General features: G+C 43.0%; 1 protein-coding gene across 1 annotated transcript in view; it reads left to right on the top strand.

Moving 5' to 3' along the window:
• LOC133248195 (antigen WC1.1-like) overlaps positions 1–18,158 on the top strand; it is a 64,825-nt gene extending 46,667 nt beyond the window's left edge. Inside the window, 10 exon segments of the mRNA XM_061418017.1 lie at positions 2,971–3,063; positions 3,140–3,454; positions 4,538–4,852; positions 12,124–12,165; positions 12,254–12,568; positions 12,812–12,844; positions 13,388–13,525; positions 13,911–14,000; positions 14,877–15,014; positions 17,984–18,158. Of these exon segments, the coding sequence (XP_061274001.1) occupies positions 2,971–3,063; positions 3,140–3,454; positions 4,538–4,852; positions 12,124–12,165; positions 12,254–12,568; positions 12,812–12,844; positions 13,388–13,525; positions 13,911–14,000; positions 14,877–15,014; positions 17,984–18,129 (1,625 nt within the window). The 3' untranslated portion in view covers positions 18,130–18,158.
• Positions 18,159–21,175: the final 3,017 nt, after the last annotated feature.

Genomic DNA, 21,175 nt, shown 5'->3' with positions numbered 1-21,175 from the left:
TAGGTTGGTCATAACTTTTCTTCCAAGGAGTAAGCGTCTTTTAATTTCATGACTGCAGTCACCATCTACAGCGATTTTGGAGCTCAAAAAAATAAAGTCAGCCACTGTTTCCACTGTTTCCCCATCTCTTTGCCATGAAGTGATGGGACTGGATGCCATGATCTTTGTTTTCTGAATGTTGAGCTTTAAGCCAACTTTTTCACTCTCCTCTTTCACTTTCACCAAGAGGCTCTTTAGTTCCTCTTCACTTTCTGCTATAAGGGTGGTGTCATCTCCATATCTGAGGTTATTGATATTTCTCCCAGAAATCTTGATTCCAGGCTGTGCTTATCTAGCCCAGCATTTCTCATAATGTACTCTGCATATAAGTTAAATAAGCAGGGTGACAATATACAGCCTTGACATACTCCTTTTCCTGTTTGGAACCAGTCTGTTGTTCCATGTCCAGTTCTAACTGTTGCTTCCTGACCTGCATACAGGTTTCTCAAGAGGCAGGTCAGATGGTCTGGTATTCCCATCTCTCTTAGAATTTTCCACAGTTTATTGTAATGCACACAGTCAAAGGCTTTGGCATAGTCAATAAAGCAGAAATAGATGTTTTTCTGGAACTCTCTTGCTTTTTCAATGATCCAGTGGGTGTTGGCAATTTGATCTCTGGTTCCTCTGCCTTTTCTAAAACCAGCTTGAACATCTGGAAGTTCACGGTTCATGTGTTGTTGAAGCCTGCCTTGGATAATTTTGAGCATTACTTTGCTAGTGAGATGAGTGCAATTGTGTGGTAGTTTGAGCATTCTTTGGCATTGTCTTTCTTTGGGATTGGAATGAAAACTGACCTTTTGCAGCCCTGTGGCCACTGCTGAGTTTTCCAAATTTTCTGGCATATTGAGTGCAGCACTTTCACAGCATCATCTTTTAGGATTTGAAATAGGATTGTTATGTAGAATGAAGTAAATCATAAAGAGAAAAACAAATACTGTATAACATCACTTATATGTGGAACCTAGAAAAATGGTAGAGATGAACTTACTGCAAAGCAGAATTAGAGACACACCAACATAGAGAACATCATATTGATACTAAGAGGGGAAATGAAGAGTGGGGTGAATTGGGACATTGAAATTGACATATATGACATATAGACACTATTGATGTGCTGTGCTGTGTGCTTAGTTGTATCCGACTCTTTGCAACCCCATGGACTGTAGCCCGCCAGGCTCCTCTGTTCATGGGGATTCTCCAGGAATGAATTGTGGAGTGGGTTGCCATGCTCTCCTTCAGGGGATCTTCCCAACCCAAGGATCAAACACAGGTCTCTTGCATTGCAGGCGGATTCTTTACTGCCTCAGCCACCAGACTCAGAAGCCCTACACTATTGATGCTAAGTATAAAATAGATATTGCCTGGAGAATCCCGTAGACATGGAGCCTGATGGGCTAGTCCATAGTATCACAGAGTCAGAAATGACTGAAGTGACTTAGCATGCACGCACACATAAACTTTGCCAACAAAGGTCTATCTAGTCAAGGCTATGGTTTTTCCAGTGGTCATGTATGGATGTGAGAGTTGGACTATAGAGAAAACTGAGCACCAAAGAATTGATGCTTTTGAACTGTGGTGTTGGAGAAGACTCTTGAGAGTCCCTTGGACTGCAAAGAGATCCAACCAGTCCATCCTAAAGGAAATCGGTCCTGAATGTTCATTGGAAGGACTGATGTTGAAGCTGAAGCTCCAATACTTTGGCCACCTGATGTGAAGAGCTGACTCATTGGAAAAGACATTGATGCTGGGAAAGATTGAGGGCAGGAGGAGAGGGGGACGACAGAGGATGAGATGGTTGGATGGCATCATTGACTTGATGGACATGGGTTTGGGTGAACTCTGGGAGTTGGTGATGGACAGGGAGGCCTGGCGTGCTGTGGTTCACGGGGTCACAAACAGTCGGACACTACTGAGCGACTGAACTGAACACATAAAATAGATAAATAATAACCTATTTTATAGCACAGTGAACTCTACTCAGTGCTCTGTGGTGATGTAAATAGGAAGTAAATCCAAGAAAGAGGGGATATATATACATATATATATATATATATATTTCGTTGTTGTTTGGTCGCTGAGTTGTGTCTGACTCTTTTGTGACCTCATGGACTGTAGCCTGCGACACTTCTTTGTCCATAGGATTTCCCAGGCAAGAATACTGGAGTGGGTTGCCATTTCTTTCTCCAGAGGATCTTCCCAACCAGGGATGGAATTCCAGTCTCCTATTAGGCAGGCAGATTTTTTTTTTACCACTGAATCACCTAGGAAACCCTTACATGTATATATAATGTATTAAATTTGCTGTACAGCAGAAGCTACCACAACGTTGTAAGGCAATTATGCTCAAATAAAAATTAATAAAAATAAATGAACTCTCTGTCAGGTAACGCTAAGAGCCAAATACCCTGGGAAATTTTTTAAATGTTTCTTTTTCCTCTTGTTTTCCATGAGATCTCTTTTATATGTGTTTTTAAAATCACAAACATTGTAGATAAAAAATTGTACAAAGCCTTCAGAAAGGATTTTGTTTTGCTTCTTCTATTTAGTGGTGGATTAAGGACAGAGCAACTTATTTAACTCATTCTTAGGGCAAAGCTTGGCTTAAAACAGTAATCGTGGCATTGTCACGACCAGGGCTGTTCATAAAGAAAGGGAACATTAAGATTATGGTAACTTTACTGGTATGTTACAGCTTTCATCTCAGCTCCATCACTAGGTCATTATTATTATTTTATTTTGAACTTTTTACTTTGTATTGGGTTTAGCCGATTAAAAATGTTACAGTTTCAGGTGAACAGGCAGGGACTCAGCCATACATATACATGTATCCATTTCCCCCCAAAGTCCCCTCCCCTCCTAAAAATTATTTTGCTTAACTGAGTTTCCTGTTCTTCAACCTTCCCAACCTTCTAATCATTGCTCTTTTTTCAGGAAACCACACCCAGGGGCTGCCCCAGTGCAACGACTTCCTGTCTCAACCTGCAGGCTCTGCGGCCTCAGAGGAGAGCGCCCCCTACTGCTCAGGTGAGGGTCCCACAGGACAGAAGACCCTTCTCATTCCCCAGGTCGACGCCCCATTGTCCCATTTCTCTCTCCTCAGACAGCAGGCAGCTCCGCCTGGTGGACGGGGGCGGTCCCTGCGCCGGGAGAGTGGAGATCCTTGACCAGGGCTCCTGGGGCACCATCTGTGATGATGACTGGGACCTGGATGATGCCCGCGTGGTGTGCAGGCAGCTGGGCTGTGGAGAAGCCCTCAATGCCACGGGGTCTGCTCACTTCGGGGCAGGATCAGGGCCCATCTGGCTGGACGACCTGAATTGCACAGGAAAGGAGTCCCACGTGTGGAGGTGCCCTTCCCGGGGTTGGGGGCGGCACGACTGCAGACACAAGGAGGATGCCGGGGTCATCTGCTCAGGTCAGCACTCCACACTGTCCACAGGCAGGGGGAGGGGAGGGCCCAGGAGGACGGGGGTCTGAACCCTGAGGGAGAGATGCTGAAAGGACCAGAGAAGGAGGCTTCCTCCCATGGAGCCTGTCTTTCCAGCAGACGTGAAGACGAGGTGCCTTCACTGCCTCGTGCAGCATTTGAGATTCTGGTCCTTTCTTCTCAGTAGTGTTTGCTGGCATAGCCTTTTCTCAGTTTTCCTTGAAATCAGGGCTCACTCTTCTGGTACATATGGTAGAGAAGTCTTAAAGCCAAGGTGCTAGTTTTTTTGCTTTGTAAAAAATTAGCACATAGTTAATGGTTTAAAACAACACATTTACTTCCTTACACTTCTGTAGCTTAGATATCCAGCAGGAATCTCACAGGATGGGGATCAAGGTTTCAGTAGAGTCACATCACCTCTCAGCCTCTGGGAAAGAATCTGTTTCTTGTCTTTTCAAGCTTCTAAAAACTGCCTGCCTGCCTTTGGTCATAACCCCCTTCTGTTCATCATCAGACCAGCAACGCTCCACCTCTCTAACTGTTATACATATTCACATCTCCCTCTAACCAGAACGAGGAAAAGTATTCCACTCTAAAGGATAGTGAGTCTAAGATTGGGATTAGACTGTGCTCAGGTGGTTAATCCATAATATTTCAGGGTAATCTCAAGGTCCTTACCTTAATCACATCTGTAAAGTCCCCTTTGCCAGATAAGGAAACAGTCACAGGCCCATTAGTCTATCTGCCTCCACACTGTCCACATCACACCCCTTTCATACACTCTTTTAGATGTTTTGTCAGGAAGCAGGAGTCAGCTCCCTCTCCCTTCAGGTGTCCCGGTTGGTCTTCCTCAGTTTATATTCACTACATCATGGTGGTAGAAATATTTAGAAAGACAGACACAGATGGACAAAGTCAGATAAAAAGGAGACAGATTTGACTCTGGTCATCTAGTGGATTTGCTTCCTCAGCTGGGTCAGAGATGAGTGTTCACAAGTTTGGGGAGAGAGGAAAACCCAGAGCTCTGAGTGGGTTTCTCACTGTGTCCTGTCTCCTCCCTTTCAATCTCAGAGTTCCTGGCCCTCAGGATGGTGAGCGAGGACCAGCAGTGTGCTGGGTGGCTGGAAGTTTTCTACAACGGGACCTGGGGCAGTGTCTGCCGCAGCCCCATGGAAGACATCACTGTGTCCGTGATCTGCAGACAGCTTGGATGTGGCGACAGTGGAAGTCTCAACACCTCTGTTGGCCTCAGGGAAGGTTCTAGACCCCGGTGGGTAGATTTAATTCAGTGTCGGAAAATGGATACCTCTCTCTGGCAGTGTCCTTCTGGCCCATGGAAATACAGTTCATGCTCTCCAAAGGAGGAAGCCTACATCTCATGTGAAGGTGACTTATGTCTATTTCTGTGTCTTTCCCAACCCTGTAGGATGTTGTTAGTGAGATTTGATATTTTAAAATCGAAGTGATGGGTTTAAGTTGAGTTTATAAAATGAAGTTTGGATGGAGCTTATTTAATCTACATGTTCCAAACTTGATTTATTAAAAATTTTTAATTGATGTAATTGATACAGCATTAAATTTTTTGCTGTGTGCAACATAATGCTTGTATGTTTGTGTGTATTGATAAATGATCACTACAGTAAGTCTAGTTATATCTATATATATGAATCCATATATATAGATCCATATATATAGTTAAAATTTTTCTTACATGGTGAGAATGTTTAGGATGTATTTTCTTGCCATCTTTCAAATAGACAATACAGTATTCCCTATAGTCACCATGCTGTATGTTATATCTCTTCACCTATTAATTTTATAATTCAAATTTATACCTTTTATTACCTTTGCCCACACCAAATCCCCCACCTCTGGCAGCCACCAACTAGTCAGCATCTCTGAACTTGTTTTTGTTTTAATATTACACATATAAATGAGATTATATGGTATTTTTCTTTCTCTGTCTGATTTGTTTCACTTAGCATAATGCCCTTGAGGTCCATCCATGTTGTTGAAACTGGCAAGATTTTCTTCTTTTTTATGGGTGGATATAAATCTATATTACATTTTATTTATCCATTCATCAGTGAAGACTTACATTGTTTGACTCATATATATTGCTATAAAATACTAAGAGGTGATACTGTTAAAGTGCTGCAGTCAATACTTCAGCAAATTTGGAAGATTCATCACTGGCCACAGGACTGGAGGAGGTCAGTTTTCATTTCAATCTCAAAGAAGGGCAATGTCAACGAATGGTCAAACTACCTCACAACTGTGCTCATTTCACAGACTAGCAAGGTTATGCTCAAAATCTTTCAAGCTAGGCTTCAGCAGTAAGTGAACTGAGAACTTCCGAGATGTACAAGCTGGATTTAGAAAAGGCAGAGAAACCAGAGATCAAACTGCCAACATTTGTTGGATCATAGAGTAAGCCAGAGAATTCCAGAAAAACATCTGCTTCATTGACTACATAAAGCCTTTGACCATGTGGATCACAATGAACTGTGGGAAATTCTTAAAGAGATGAGAATACTAGAGCACCTTACCTGCCTCCTGAGAAACCTGTATGCAGATCAAAAAGCAGCAGTTGGAACCGGACATGAAAAAACCGACTGGTTCCAAATTGGGAAAAGAGTTCGTCAAGGCTGTATATTGTCACCCTGTTTATTTAACTTATATGCAGAGAACATCATAGGAAATGCCAGGCTGGATGAATCACAAGCTGGAATCAATATTGCTGTGAGAAATATCAACAACCTCAGATACGCAGATGATACCACTCTAATGGCAGAAAGCGAAGAGGAACTAAAAAGCCTCTCATTCAGGGTGAAAGAGGAGAGTGAAAAAGCTGGCTTACAGCTCAACATTCTAAAACCTAAGATCATCAGCACTTCACGGCAAATAAAAGAGGAGAAAGTGTAAACAGTGACAGATTTTTTTTTCTTGGACTCCCAAATCACTGCTGATGGTGACTGCAGCCATGAGATTAAAAGAGGCTTGTTCCTCTGTGACAAACCTAGACAGAGTATTAAAAGGCAGAGACATCACTTTGCTGACAAAGGTCCATATTGTCAAAGCTATATTTGAGTACATTATGAGAAACGCTGGGCTGGAAGAAACATAAGCTGGAATCAAGATTGCTGGGAGAAATATCAATAATCTCAGATATGCAGATGACACCACCTTATGGCAGAAAGTGAAGAGAACTAAAAAGCCTCTTGATGAAACTGAAAGTGGAGAGTGAAAAAGTTGGTTTAAAGCTCAACATTCAGAAAATGAAGATCATGGCATCCGGTCCCATCACTTCATGGGAAATAGATGGGGAAACAGTGGAAACAGTGTCAGACTGTATTTTTCTGGGCTCCAAAATCACTGCAGATGGTGACTGCAGCCATGAAATTAAAAGACGCTTACTCCTTGGAAGGAAAGCTATGACCAATCTAGATAGCATATTCAAAAGCAGAGACATTACTTTGCCAACAAAGTTCCGTCTAGTCAAGGTTATGGTTTTTCCTGTGGTCATGTATGGATGTAAGAGTTGGACTGTGAAGAAGGCTGAGTGCCGAAGCATTGATGCTTTTGAACTGTGGTGTTGGAGAAGACTCTTGAGAGTCCCTTGGACTGCAAGGAGATCCAACCAGTCCGTTCTGAAGGAGATCAACCCTGGGATTTCTTTGGAAGGAATGATGCTAAAGTTGAAACTCCAGTATTTTGGCCACCTCATGCGAAGAGTTGACTCATTGGAAAAGACTCTGATGCTGGGAGGGATTGGGGGCAAGAGGAGAAGGGGATGACAGAGGATGAGATGGCTGGATGGCATCACTGACTCGATGGACATGAGTCTGAGTGAACTCCGGGAGTTGGTGATGGACAGGGAGGCCTGGCGTGCTGCGATTCATGGGGTCGCAAAGAGTCAGATACGACTGAGTGACTGATCTGATCTGGTATTTTTTCCAGTAGTCAAATCTGGACGTGAGAGCCGGGTTTTAGAAGAAGCTAAAAAGAGTTAATTCTTTTGAATTGTGCTGCTTGGATGCCACAATTGAATTGAGAGTCCTTTGGGCAGCAAGGAGATCAAACCAATCAATCCTAAAGGAAATCAACCCGGAATAGTCATTGGAAGGACTGATGCTGAAGCTCCAATACTTCGGCCACCTGATGAGAAGAGCTGACTCATTGGAAAAGACCCCGATGCTGGGAAAGATTGAAGGCAAAAGAAGAAGGGGGCCACAGAGGATGAGATAGTTAGATAGCATCACCAGTTCAGGGGACATGAATTTGAGCAAACTTTGGGAGTTAGTGAAGGACAGAGGAGCCTGGCATGCTGCAGTCCATGGGGTTGCAAAGAGTCAGACACAACCTAGCAACTGAACATATGTTGCTGCAGTGAACATTGGGTTTTCAAGTTAGTGTTTTTGTTTCTTCAGATAAATACCCCATAGTGAAATTCCTAAATCATATTGCAGTTCTATTTTTAATTTTTGATGCACCTCAATACTGTCTCTATAGGGGCTGCATCAACTTACATTCCCTCTAACTGTGCAAAAGCTTTCCTGTCTCTTCACATTCTCCTGAGCTCCTGTTATTTCTTCTTTTTGATAAATGCCTTTCTAGAGGATATGAGGTCATATCTCATTGTGGTTTTGATTTGTATTTTCTGATGATTAATAGTACTGAGCACGTTTTCATGTACCTATTGGAAAGTTGTATGTATTCTTTAAAAAAATGTCTATTCAGGTTCTCTGTCCATTAAAAAAAATCAGATTGTTTGTTTTTTGCTACTGAGTTGTATGAGCTCCTTGTGTATTTTGGATAATAATCCTTACCAGAGATATAATATGCAAATATTTTCTCCAATTCCACAGGTTGCTTTTTCACTTTGTTGATGGTTTCCTTAATTGGACAGAAGCTTTTTAGCCTTATGTCATCACAACTGCTTGTTTTTACTCTTGTTCCCTTTGCTTTTGGTGTCAAATCCAAAATATCATCACAAAGACTGGTGTCAAGGATTTTATTTTCTGTTTGTTCTTGTAGAAATTTTATGGCTTCAGGACTTATGATCAAGTCTTTAATCTATTTTGAGCTAATTTTTGTGAATGGTGTAAGATAGTGGTCCAGTTTCATTTTTTGCATGTGGCTGTCCAGTGTTCCCCATGCCATTTACTGAAAAAACTGTCCTTTTCCCAGTGTATATTCTTGGCTTCTTTGTCAAAAATTAATTGAACATAGAAATGTGGGTTTATTTATGGACTCTCTATTCTATTCCATTGATCTCTGTGTTCATTTTTATACCATCGACATACTGTTTTGATTAATATAGCTTTGTAATATAGTTTGAAATCAGGAAGCATGACACCTATAGCTGTGTTATTCTTTCTCAAGATTGCTTTGGTATTGAGCATCTTTTGTTGTTCCATGCAAATTTTAGGATTGTTTCTTCTGTATCTGTGAAAATTTCCATTGAATTTTGATAAGGATTGCAGTGAATCTGTAGATGCTTTGGGTAGTATGGGCATATTAGTAATATTAGATCTTCCAATCCATGAGCACAGAATATCTTTCCATTTATTTGAGTCATCTTCAGTATCTTTCATCGATGTGTTTATAGTTTTCAGTGTACAGGTCTTTCACCTCCTTGGTTAAATTTATTCCTAGACATTTTATTCATTTTCATGCAAATGTAAATAGAATTGTTTTCTCAGTTTCTCTTATAGCAGTTTGTTGTTAGTGTAAAGAAATGCATATGATTTTTGTATACAGATTTTTCTTCTGCAACTTTACTGAGTGTATTAGTTCTCATATTTTTGCTGAAGTCTTTAGTGTTTTCTACATATAATATCATGTAAGGGGATTTCTTTCCTCATGACTCTGATGGTAAAGAATCTGTCTGCAATGCAAGAGACCCGGGTTCAGTCCCTGGGTCAGGAAGATCCCCTGGAGGAGGGAATGGCAACCCACTCCAGTATTCTTGCCTGGAGAATCCCAATGGATAGAGGAGCCTGGCAGGCTGCAGTCCTTGGGGCTGTGAAGAGTCAGACACGACTGAGTGACTAACACTTTCACTTTTCAATCTGAAAATAGTGTCAGTTTTGCCTCTTCCTTCAGATTTGGATGTTTTGAGTTTCTTTTTATTGCCTGATGGATCTGGATAGGACTACCAAAACTAAGTTGAATAAAAGTGGTGAGAGTAGACATTTTTGTTTTGTGTCTAATTTCAGAGGAAAAGCTTTTGGTTTTTTACAGTCAAGTATGATGTTAGCTGTGTACTTTTCATATGGCCTTAATTATGTTGAGATGCAATCCTTCTATACCTACTTAGTAAAAGAGTTTTTACTGTAAGTGGATGTTGAATTTGTCAAACACTTTTTCTGTATCCTTTGAGGATATGATTTTTACCTTCATTTTGTTTATTTGGTGTATCACATTGATTAATTTGTGAATGTCGAACTATCCTTGTATCCTTGCAACAAATATCACTTGATCATGGTGTATGATTCTTTTAGTGTATTCTCAAATTCAGTTTTCTAATATTTTGTTGACGATTTTTTCACCTGTATTTATCAGAGTATTAGCCCATAATTTTCTTTTCTCATGGTGTCCTTATCTGGCTTTGGTATCAGACTGATGTTGGCTTCATAAAATGAATTTGGAAGTGTTCTTTTCTTCTGTTTTTGGAAGAGTTTGAGGAGGCTCCACCACTAAATACTGTTACATTGGGGATGAGATTTCAGCAGTAAATTTTGAATGAAATAAATGTTTGCGAGGGCAACAAATAGTCAAACCATAGCACCTTATTCCTTCAACATTTCTCTCTCTGTTTCTCTCTCTCCTTCCCTCCCCCTCCACATACACAAACACACACACCCATTCAGGTGCACCTTGAAGGGTATGCTGGATGTTGCCTGAAACCCATAGCTAAGAGAATGTGGGATCAGATACTTTAAAAGCAGAGGCTCACTCCCTTCCTTGCCTCTCTTTGCTCATCTCTTTGTCTTTTTCATTTGAAGGCCAAAGAGGCATTAAACTATGAGACCTTTTGTTGATGATATTTTCCCTACAATTAAACCCTGTGAATTGAGAGGTGGTAAAGTCTTTGACCATGAAAATGAGCAACCCGCTCACAGAGGTCCTGCCATCGTTTTCTCAGAGGTTCTCTGCATAGAGTGGGTAGGAGTTTTGAAAGGATGATCTGGAAAGAATATATAAATATTGATACTTTATGACAGGTACTATTTACCCTTCTGTTTTATTGAATTTATATTTATTTCTCTCAGCTTCAATTCTTTTGTATATATTTTCAGTCTTTTGTTTATTATTTCTGCATCTTCTCAATACAAATTTTTCTCAGTAGGCTTTTTTTTTTTTTTTTCCATTCCCCCATCACTTTTCCCCTGTACCATCACTTTTCCCCTGTAGTTTTTTTTTCAAGATTATAATAGATTTTTATTTTTATTTTTTTCTTTTATAAATATAAATTTATTTATTTTAATTGGAGGTTAATTACTTTACAATATTGTATTGGTTTTGCCATACATCAACATGAATCCGCCACAGATATATCAATATGCTTTTTTTAACTATTGCAAACATTTCTGGCTTACTCAGTGTGTACATATATGTGTCCATATATCTTCTCAGAATTCTACTAAGTCTTTCCTGTATACTTCCTTTTTAAGAGATTCCTAACCAACACTATGGGCTTTTCTGGTGGCTCAGACAGCAAAGAAACTGCCTGCAGTGCAGGAGACCTGGGTTTGATCCCTGGGTAGGGAGGATCCAGTGGAGAAGTGAATAGCAATCCACTCCAGCGTGTTTGTCTGGAAAATCCTATGGACAGAGGAGCCTGGTGGGCTGCAGTCCATAGGGTCACAAAGAGTTGGACATGACTGAGTGACTAACACACACACACACATAACCAACACTACATTGTGGAGCAATTATCTTCCAATTAAAAATAAATTTAGAAAAGAGAGTTTCCTTTTACAACAGTAGTCTTCACTTGCCCACTTGTCACATTGAATAATAGGTAAGAGTAGTTTATAATCTATCTAATAATTTTCCATTAAAATTATGTATATGAGATTTTGAATATAAATTGACTCTGTGCTTCTGGACTGAATATTTTTAATATGAACTATTATCATAGGCTGTTACCATTAATTTATATTTGGTTTACTATTTCACAGATTAGTATGAATTTAAAAAAAGAAATTTTATTTCACTGAATTTTATTTGTCTATTCGTTCATATAATAAATATTTATCAAGCCCCTCTCTAGGTATTTTGAAATGGCTTTCCATAGATATTTGTTGAATGAGTGCATACAATGAGCAGGCACTGTCCTAGTAGCAGAAACATGGCACATATAAGATGTACAAGGTCCTTCTTCTAACGGAACTTTCATTCAGAGGGGTGTGTGTACATTCGTAGATGTCTGTGTTTATATTTGCTGTGGGGTGTGAAGACTGATAAACAAGTAAATATTTAAAGTAATTTCAGCAGGTGATCAGATGCAGTGAACGTTTCAGCCCAGGAGATAATGAGCCTGTGTTTTCACATGTCATTTGCACCGAGCCATGGACCTTAGATAATCTTATGTGGGGACAGGAACACCCTCAGCTATTCCTGATCCATTGTTTCCCTGTTGTGTGCAGGAAGAAGACCCAAGAGCTGTCCAACTGCTGCCGCCTGCACAGGTACGTCGGCCCCGCCCCATTCCGTGTGGCTCCCAGGGGCTCCGTCCTCCCACCAGGGCAGTCACAGGAGGGGCTGCTGCCTTTTCAGACAGAGAGAAGCTCCGGCTCAGGGGAGGAGACAGCGAGTGCTCAGGGCGGGTGGAGGTGTGGCACAACGGCTCCTGGGGCACCGTGTGCGATGACTCCTGGAGCCTGGCAGAGGCTGAGGTGGTGTGTCAGCAGCTGGGCTGTGGCCAGGCCCTGGAAGCCGTGCGGTCTGCAGCATTTGGCCCTGGAAATGGGAGCATCTGGCTGGACGAGGTGCAGTGCGGGGGCCGGGAGTCCTCCCTGTGGGACTGTGTTGCGGAGCCCTGGGGGCAGAGCGACTGCAAGCATGAGGAGGATGCTGGTGTGAGGTGCTCTGGTGAGTGAGGGGCTCGGGGTCCGCCCTGGGTGACCTGGGGCAGCGGGCTGGGCCGGGCGTGGTGGGGAGTGTGTGTTCAGACATCCCGGGTGCTGGGCCTCTGATCTAGGATGAGGGAGCTGGGAGGCCTGTACATTGATGCTGTGGAGACTGAGATGGGTGATTTCAGGCTCAGGAGGGAAAAATGGGTTGCCCTGCATTCTGGCCAATTCTTCTTCCCCACACTACTGTTTTTCTCTTTAGGTGTAAGGACAACATTGCCCACGACCACAGCAGGTACTGTGATCCATCCACGGGCAGGAGAGAACACTCAAATACTGGGGACCTATTCTGTGGGCCCTCTGACAACTCAGAAGAGGAAAGAGTCTGAGGAGCCATGGCTGTTGGGGAAGAGCCAGGGCATTACACTGGGGAAATCCCCTGCCTTGATGTCCAGGGTCAAATGTTCTCATGCCTGGGGTCCAAGGAAGTCTGGCTTCCTTGTAGAATCTAAGGATCTCCCACCTGCCCTTGAGTGTTGCTCCTCATCAGAGAGGTGCAAGTCCCTGGACTGTTTGATGCTCTGTCTCCTGAAGCCCAAGGAGAAGGGATCAGCTGGGTCCTCAGAGACTGTCTCTGCAGGGCAGCTCCCTGACAATCCCCATCTCTGCCTCGGGGCCACACTGGCCAGAGTGGAGTTGACTTGTCTCAGGACGAGACCCGGGGGAGCCCTGACAGTATGAGGCTGAGACGCCATTGTCCAGAGCTCCTGAAAATGCTGACACAGGAGATTTCTCTGTGCCCAAGACTATCTCCAGCCCTTTTTCCTGTTCTCCTTAGGGACCAGAACAACCTCAAATTCTCTCCCTGGCATCTTCTCCCTGCCCGGGGTCCTCTGCCTTATCCTGGGGTCGCTTCTCTTCCTGGTCCTCGTCATCCTGGTGACTCAGCTACTCAGATGGAGAGCAGAGCGCAGAGGTGGGCTGCAGGGGGAACTGGGGACCAGGGAGAGTGTGTGGAGGCAGGAGATGGGGCAGGTATGAGGAGGGGAACCTGGGCCAGGTACTGTTCGGAGTTGTAGACTCCATGTGCTCCGTGCTGAGCTCTAAGGGCTGAGTAGACAGAGGTTCTTAGGACTGGGGTGTGAACTCTCATAAGTCATGGCCTCTCCTGTGAGGCCAGACAGAGTTGGCACTGAGATGTAATCAGGGTCAGATGAGGGAGAAGGTGCTGACATGGTGCATGGGGTAGGAGACGATGCTGAGGTCCTGGCAGCTCCATGTGAGCACTAGGGAGATGAAGGTGGGCTGGCTGGATCGGGGTATCTGGGGAAGCTTCTCTGACTTGCTGGGGGATCTCTCAGCCTTATCCAGCTATGAAGATGCTCTTGCTGAAGCTGTGTATGAGGAGCTCGATTACCTTCTGACACAGAAGGAAGGTCTGGGCAGCCCAGGTGAGTGTCTCTGCCCTCCTGGGATCTCTGGTTGTCACCACCCACTGGCTGTGCACATCTTCTCAGCATCTGCAGACCCCATGTGTGCCCCAGGCTCACAGAGACAGCTCCTCCAAAGAGGCAGGATGGCCTCTCAGAGTCCCGTGACCTCCCAGCCTCTGTCTACACTTCCGAATCCAGGCCTGTCCCTTCTCAGCCTTAACACAGGTCCCGTGGGTGTGGGGAGGGTCATGTTGTGTGTTGTGTGATGTGTGATGTTTGTCTCCACATGAGGCTTCCCGTTAGATTTCTCACTGACTAAACTGCTGTATTACACCAGAGATGGTGAGGACAACAGTGACTACAGATCCAGTCCAGGAAATAGAGGTGGACCTGCCTTGGCTGGGCTCTGGGGAGGAGAGTTTCCCTCACAGAGAGGAGATTTAAGGGGAATGGTTTTCCTTTGATGGACCAGAGGCATCCCTTGTGTCCAGATGGGGTTCGTCCTTCTCCTTCTCTGGCTGTTCTGTGATGTGTCACATTGGGACTGGTCTCTCTGTGTACAGAATCACAACAGGCACACAATGTTTAAAAAAAATTAACATCTGTAAAGCACAATTTGTCAAAGTACTTTAGCCATGCTCAATGGTGGAAGAGTTGCTTTGAGGTATGTAGTTTCCACCAGAAAATATTGAGATATGTAATACTATGTTTTGGCTATGGACACATCAAAATGAAACATGGTCTTAGAGAAAAAAGTCTTTTGAAACAAGGAGTGACTGGTGCCTCTATTCAGAAACTTGGAAACTCTGGGTCAGAAGGTATCTTAGATATTCCCCAGACCAACCCACTTACTGTGGTTTCATCCACTCCCTTGTCTGCTCTTGGAACCCCCAGATCAGACGACTGATGTCCCTGATGAAAATTACGATGATGCTGAAGAAGTACCAGTGCCTGGAACTCCTTCTCCCTCTCAGGGGAATGAGGAGGAAGTGCCCCCAGAGAAGGAGGACGGGGTGAGGTCCTCTCAGACAGGTGAGTGGGGTCAGTTGATCTCCTGCAATCTTTCTATCTGAAAAGAGTGAATTTGTGCTCCTCAATGCCCAGCCTCCCTAGAGATTCAAAATATAGGTAATCTCATATATTTGGTAGCATTATCTTGACCATATGCCATATTTAATGCTGTCAGACTCCTTGCAAGGAGTGAGAATCACTCTGCTTTTGGCATTTATGTCTCCATAATGTGACATAAACTTATCACTTTGTATGTGATATACTTGCATAAAGGTTTATAGATTACGGAATTTCCTGGTGGTCCAGAGGTTTGGATTCTGCACTTTCACTGCTAGGGCCTAGGTTCAACCCTGGTCAAGGAACTAAGATCCCACAAGCATTATGTCATGGCCAAAAGAGAAACTTATCGATTAATTGAGCATATTTAAAAGAAAGCTAAGCGCTGAAGAATTGATGCTTTTGAACTATAGTGTTGGAGAAGACTCTTTAGAGAGCCTTGGATGGCAAGGAGATCAACCCAGTCATATTAAAGGAAATCAATCTCGAATATTCATTGGTAGGACTGAGCTGAAGTAGAAGCTCCAATACCTTGGCCACCTGATGTGAAGAACTGACTCCTTAGAAAAGACCCTGATGCTGGGAAAGATTGAAGGCAGGAGGAGAAGATGACAGAGGATGAGGTGGTTGGATGGTATCACCAACTCAATGGATATGAGTTTCAGCAAGCTCTGAGTGTTGGTGATAGACAGGGAAGCCTGGTGTGCCGCAGTCCATGGGATCACAGAGAGTCAGGCATGACTGAGTGACTGAACTGAACTAAACCAAATTCAAAGGTGGAACAAGTGTTTTAATAATATCTTTTCACGGTCACATACATGAAGGCAGACCATTCAATATCACAGTAATCCAGGTCTATGCCGGATCAGTAATGCTGAAGAAGCTGAAGTTGCCGTTCTATGAAGACCTACATGACCTTTTAGAACTATCACCTAAAAAAGAGGTCCTTTTGATTATAAGGGACTGGAATGCAAAAGTAGGAAGTCAAGAGATACCTGGAGTAACAGCCAAATTTGGCCATGGAGTACAAAATGAGGTAAGGCAAAGGCTAATAGAGTTTTGCCAAGAGAATGCACTGGTCATAAAAAACACCCTCTTCCAACAACACAAGAGAGGACTCTACACGTGGACATCATCAGATGGTCAGTACCGAAATCAGGTTAATTATATTCTTTGCAGCCAAAGATGGAGATGCTGTATACTGTCAGCAAAAACAAGACCGGGAGCTGACTGTGGCTCAGATCATGAACTCCTTATGTCAAATTCAGACTTAAATTGAAGAAGGTAGAGAAACCCACTAGACCATTCAGGTATGACCTAAATCAAATTCCTTATGATTATACAGTGGAAGTGAGAAATAGATTCAGGGGATTACATCTGATAGGCAGAGTGCCTGATGAATTATGGTCGGAGGTTCATGACATTGTACAGGAGGCAGGGATCAAGACCATCCCCAAGAAAAAGAAATGCAAAAAGACAAAATGGTTGTCTGAGGAGGCCTTACAAATAGCTGAGAAAAGACGAGAAGTGAAACCAAAGGAGAAAAGGGAAGATATCTCCATTTGAATACAGAGTTCCAAAGAATAGCAAGGAGATATAAGAAAGCCTTCCTCACTGATCAATGCAAAGAAGCAGAGGAAAACAATGGAATGGGAAAGACTAGAGATCTGGTCAAGAATATTATAGATACCAAGGGAATATTTCATGCAAAGATGGGTACAATAAAGGACAGAAATGATATGGACCTAACAGAAGCAGAAGATATTAAGAAGAGGTGGCTAGAACACACAGAACAACTATACAAAAAAAAGTCTTCATGACCCAGATAATCAGATGGTGTGATCACTCACCTAGAGCCAGATATCTTGGAATGTGAAGTCAAGTGGGCTTTAGGAAGCATCACTCTGAACAAAGCTAGTGGAGGTGATGGAATACCAGTTGAGTTCTTTCAAATCCTAAAAGATGATGCTGTGAAAGTGCTGCACTCAATATGCCAGCAAATTTGGAAAACTTAGCAGTTTTAATAATATCTTTCCAGGCCATAGGACTGGAAAAGGTCAGTTTTCATTCCAATCCCAAAGAAAGGTGATGCCAAAGAATGTTCAAACTACTGCACAGTTGCACTCTTCTCACACTCTAGCAAAGTAATGCTCAAAATTCTCTAAGCCAGGCTTCAACAAGGCATGAACCATAAAATTCTCAATGTTCAAGCTGGACTTAGAAAAGGCAAAGGAACCAGAGATCAAATTGCCAAAATTCGCTGAATCATGGAAAAAGCAAGAGAGTTCCAGAGAAGCATCTATTTCTGCTTTATTAACTATGCCAAAGCCTTTGACTGTGTGTATCACAATAAACTAATATTTCAGTAGCTGCAAGAAGACCCTCATTCTCTAGAAAAGAGTATTTCTCCATCTGAGGGCCTGTGTAGTTTCTGGGGAGGAGATATCTGTGGGTGTACCTGTGATACTATTTGTGGACATTTGGGGACAGGAGTCAAGTCAACTAAGAGCAGACTTGGGTTGTGAGTGAGGAATTCAGATTTTTCCTGTCTCCAGTCTCCCTCTTATTGTGAATTTGCATCTATCACCTGTGAAAGGAGAACATTTAAATTCCTTTTTATGATTCTTACCGTTGCTGGGCATCTCCTTGGTATTGTGTTGCCTGGAAGCAGGTCTCCCAGAACTTCTGAGCACAGGTCTCCTGTGATGCAGGATTTCCCCAACACTGAGGCCCAGGAGACCACATGCACTGGATCTGAGAGGACAGCTGGGATCCATCCTCACTGGAACTCATGTGAAATAGCCTGAGCCTCCCTCCCCAACCTGGGTCCCAGGGATGCTTTGTTATAACCACGTGCTTGTCTCCCTTCCACCAGAGAGTTCTGTCCCATCCTCCTGTCTCAGTTCTAATCAAACTTCTCTTTTCTACTTCAGGCTCTTGCCTGAACTTCTCCAGAGAGGCAGCTGATCCTGGGGAAGGAGAAGAGAGCTTCTGGCTGCTCCAGGGGAAGAAAGGGGATGCTGGGTATGATGATGTTGAACTCAGTGCCCTGGGAACATCCCCAGTGACTTTCTCGTGATGCTGTATTAAATATGAGATGAAGCCTCAGATATTCTAATTGCCTGTATTTCAGTAGAGTAGTGCTGACCTATAATTGTGTCATATGAAAATTGCTGAAAATGAAATATTCTTAATAAATTCACTTTTTGCTGTGCTGTTAATTTAGCAAGCTCCATGTCAAACGCTTTTAGAAGATCAGTCCTCAAATGCCATCTTTCTCAAAGGAAATGAAAGATGAGTGAGCTGACCTGCTTTCTCACTTGTCCTAGAGACTAAATAGGGCACGCACACAAGTGCTCCAGGTCACTCTTAAGGATGTAAACTTGGTCTATATTCACATACTCCTTCCTAACAAGATGAACTCATGGAAAAACAAAACAAAACAAAATAGTTATAAACACCTCTAAGATGTCACATCACCAGTTTGTAACTTGTCCTTGGACACCAGACTGGGTATGAGTTTCAAAGTGGAAGGTTGGCTGGTGGGAGAGAATGGATACAGCTTTCCTTATCCTGCCTCAATATTCACAGGCCAATTAAAACTCTAACTGTACATAACTACCTCTTCCTTTTTCATCTCTCATTTATTCCTTTAGTGGATACAGACACCTCTTTGCTCATCTCCCATGTCTATTTGATTATCCAATCCTTATAAATCCATTCTTTCTTTTCCATCTCTTCCTACCATTTCTTTAGGATGCTGCTATTTCTTGTCTCTCCAAGGATCTCTCCTTCTAAGTGAATTATATCAGTTCATATATATCTTCAAGTTGATGGAAGGCAAATTGGTGCTCACCCGCACCCTGTATTCAGATGGGACAAGAAGGCAAGAAAGTGGAGACCTAGGCAGAGGGGATCCAGAAGAATAGATGTAGATAGAAAGATAAGAACATTTGGCTATTTATGTTTCAGAGATATGGATGGAAGCATCTGACATGACTGATCTCTTAGAGGAAGAATTTCAGACCAGGGGCTTCTTTGAAAACATCTATTTTTCAGATGTTTCAAGATTGCTTAAACAGTGTCAGACTTTATTTTTTTGGGCTCCAAAATCACTGAAGATGGTGACTGCAGCCATGAAATTAAAAGACGCTTACTCCTTGGAAGGAAAGTTATGACCAACCTAGACAGCATATTCAAAAGCAGAGACATTACTTTGCCAACAAAGGTCCATCTAGTCAAGGCTATGGTTTTGAATTGTGGTGTTTGAGAAGACTCTTGAGAGTCCCTTGGACTGCAAGGAGATCCAACCAGTCCCTCCTAAAGGAGATCAGTCCTGGGTGTTCATTGGAAGGACTGATGCTGAAGCTGAATCTCCAATATTTTGGCCACCTCATGGGAAGAGTTGACTCATTGGAAAAGACCCTGATGATGGGAATGATTGGGGGCAGGAGGAGAAGGGGACGACAGAGGATGAGATGGCTGGATGAAATCACCGACTTGATGGACATGAGTTTGGGTGAACTCTGGGAGTTGGTGATGGACAGGGAGGCCTGGCGTGCTGTGATTCATGGGGTCACAAAGAGTGGCACACGACTGAGCAACTGAACTGAACTGAAAATGTAATTGTGATCCTGCTGTGACTCCTCAGTGTAGACAGAGCTGGCATGAAGAAGTGACAAAGTAAAGATTACGTTTACACAGCACTACCCCTGCAACCCTCCCTGCCCCCCCACCCCCACCCCCAGCCAATTCCATTCTGGACATGTGGAGAAGCTGCTGAACTAATAAAAAACCTGAGAGTGCTGGCCTGGTTGTGAGCTGGACCCACCCAGTTACTTGGTTGATGACTCGGGATGGTTTCTAGGACTCCAACCTACACTCATGCTTGCAGTCTTCATAGTTCGAGGCTGTGCTTGGGGATGGGAAGATGCCCAGGGCTTCTTCCAGGGCAGCTCACATGGCTATTCACTTGGGAAGTGATGAAATAGAAGACATATGATGAAATAAGGCAGACACACAAAGAAGCTCAGTGAACTCCAAAAAACACAGATAAACAATTAAATTCAGGAAGACAATATAAGAAGAAAATAAGATTAAAAAAAATTTCTCATCATCATTATTATTGTTTTTAATTTTCGGTTGCATGAGTCTTTGTTGCTGCACATGGGCTTTCTCCAAATGCAGCAAGCAGGCACTACTCTTTTTTGTGGGCAGCAGGTTTCTCTATGCATGGGCTTCTCTTATTGTGAACAGGTTCTAGGCACCCAGGCTTCAGGGGTTGCAGCATCACCTCCTATTTGTGATTTGTGTGTCCTAGAGCTCAGGCCCAGTAATTATTGAGCTAGGGCTCAGTAATTGTTGAGCTAGGGTGTTACTTCACAGAATAAATTCAGATTTTTTTTTTAAACAGAGATAGAAATCATAAAAAAGGAAGTAAACAGGGAGTTTTGCTGATGGTTTAGTGGTTAGGATTTGATGCATTTGCTGCTGTTGTCTGGATTCAATCCCAGTAGGGGAACTGAGGTCTCTCAAGCTCTGCAGTGAGGCAAAGAGAATAACACAAGGAACAAAACAGAAAATGAACCAAACAGAGATTCAGTTGCTTAAGATTCAGTTCAGTTCAGTGGTTCAGTCGTGTCCGACTCTTTGCGACCCCAGGGACCGCAGCACGCCAGGCTTCCCTGTCCATCACCAACTCCTAGAGCTTGCCCAAACTCATGTGCATTGAGTCAGTGATGCCATCATCAAACAGTTTCATCTCCTGTCGTTCCCCTTTCCTCCTGCCCCGAATCTTTCACAACCTTAGGGTCTTTACTAATGAGTTCTTCACATCAGTTCTTCACATCAGGTTGTCAAAATATTGGAGTTTCAGCTTCAGCATCAGTCATTCCAATGAATACTCAGGACTGATTTCCTTTAGGGTGGACGGGTTGGATCAGTTGCTTAAGACTACAATGAGAGGAGGAGCTAAGATGGTGGAGGAGTAGGACGGGGAGAACACTTTCTCCCCCACAAATTCATCAAAAGAACATTTAAACGCTGAGTTAATTCCAGAAAACAACTTCTGAATGCCGGCAGAGGACATCAGGCACCCAGAAAAGCAACCCAAGTCTTTGAAAGGA

Source organism: Bos javanicus, chromosome 5, assembly GCF_032452875.1.
Source record: "Bos javanicus breed banteng chromosome 5, ARS-OSU_banteng_1.0, whole genome shotgun sequence".
Taxonomy (NCBI): domain Eukaryota; kingdom Metazoa; phylum Chordata; class Mammalia; order Artiodactyla; family Bovidae; genus Bos; species Bos javanicus.
The sequence above is the reverse complement of the archived record's forward strand: the minus strand, read 5'-3'. Positions and strand labels throughout refer to the sequence as shown.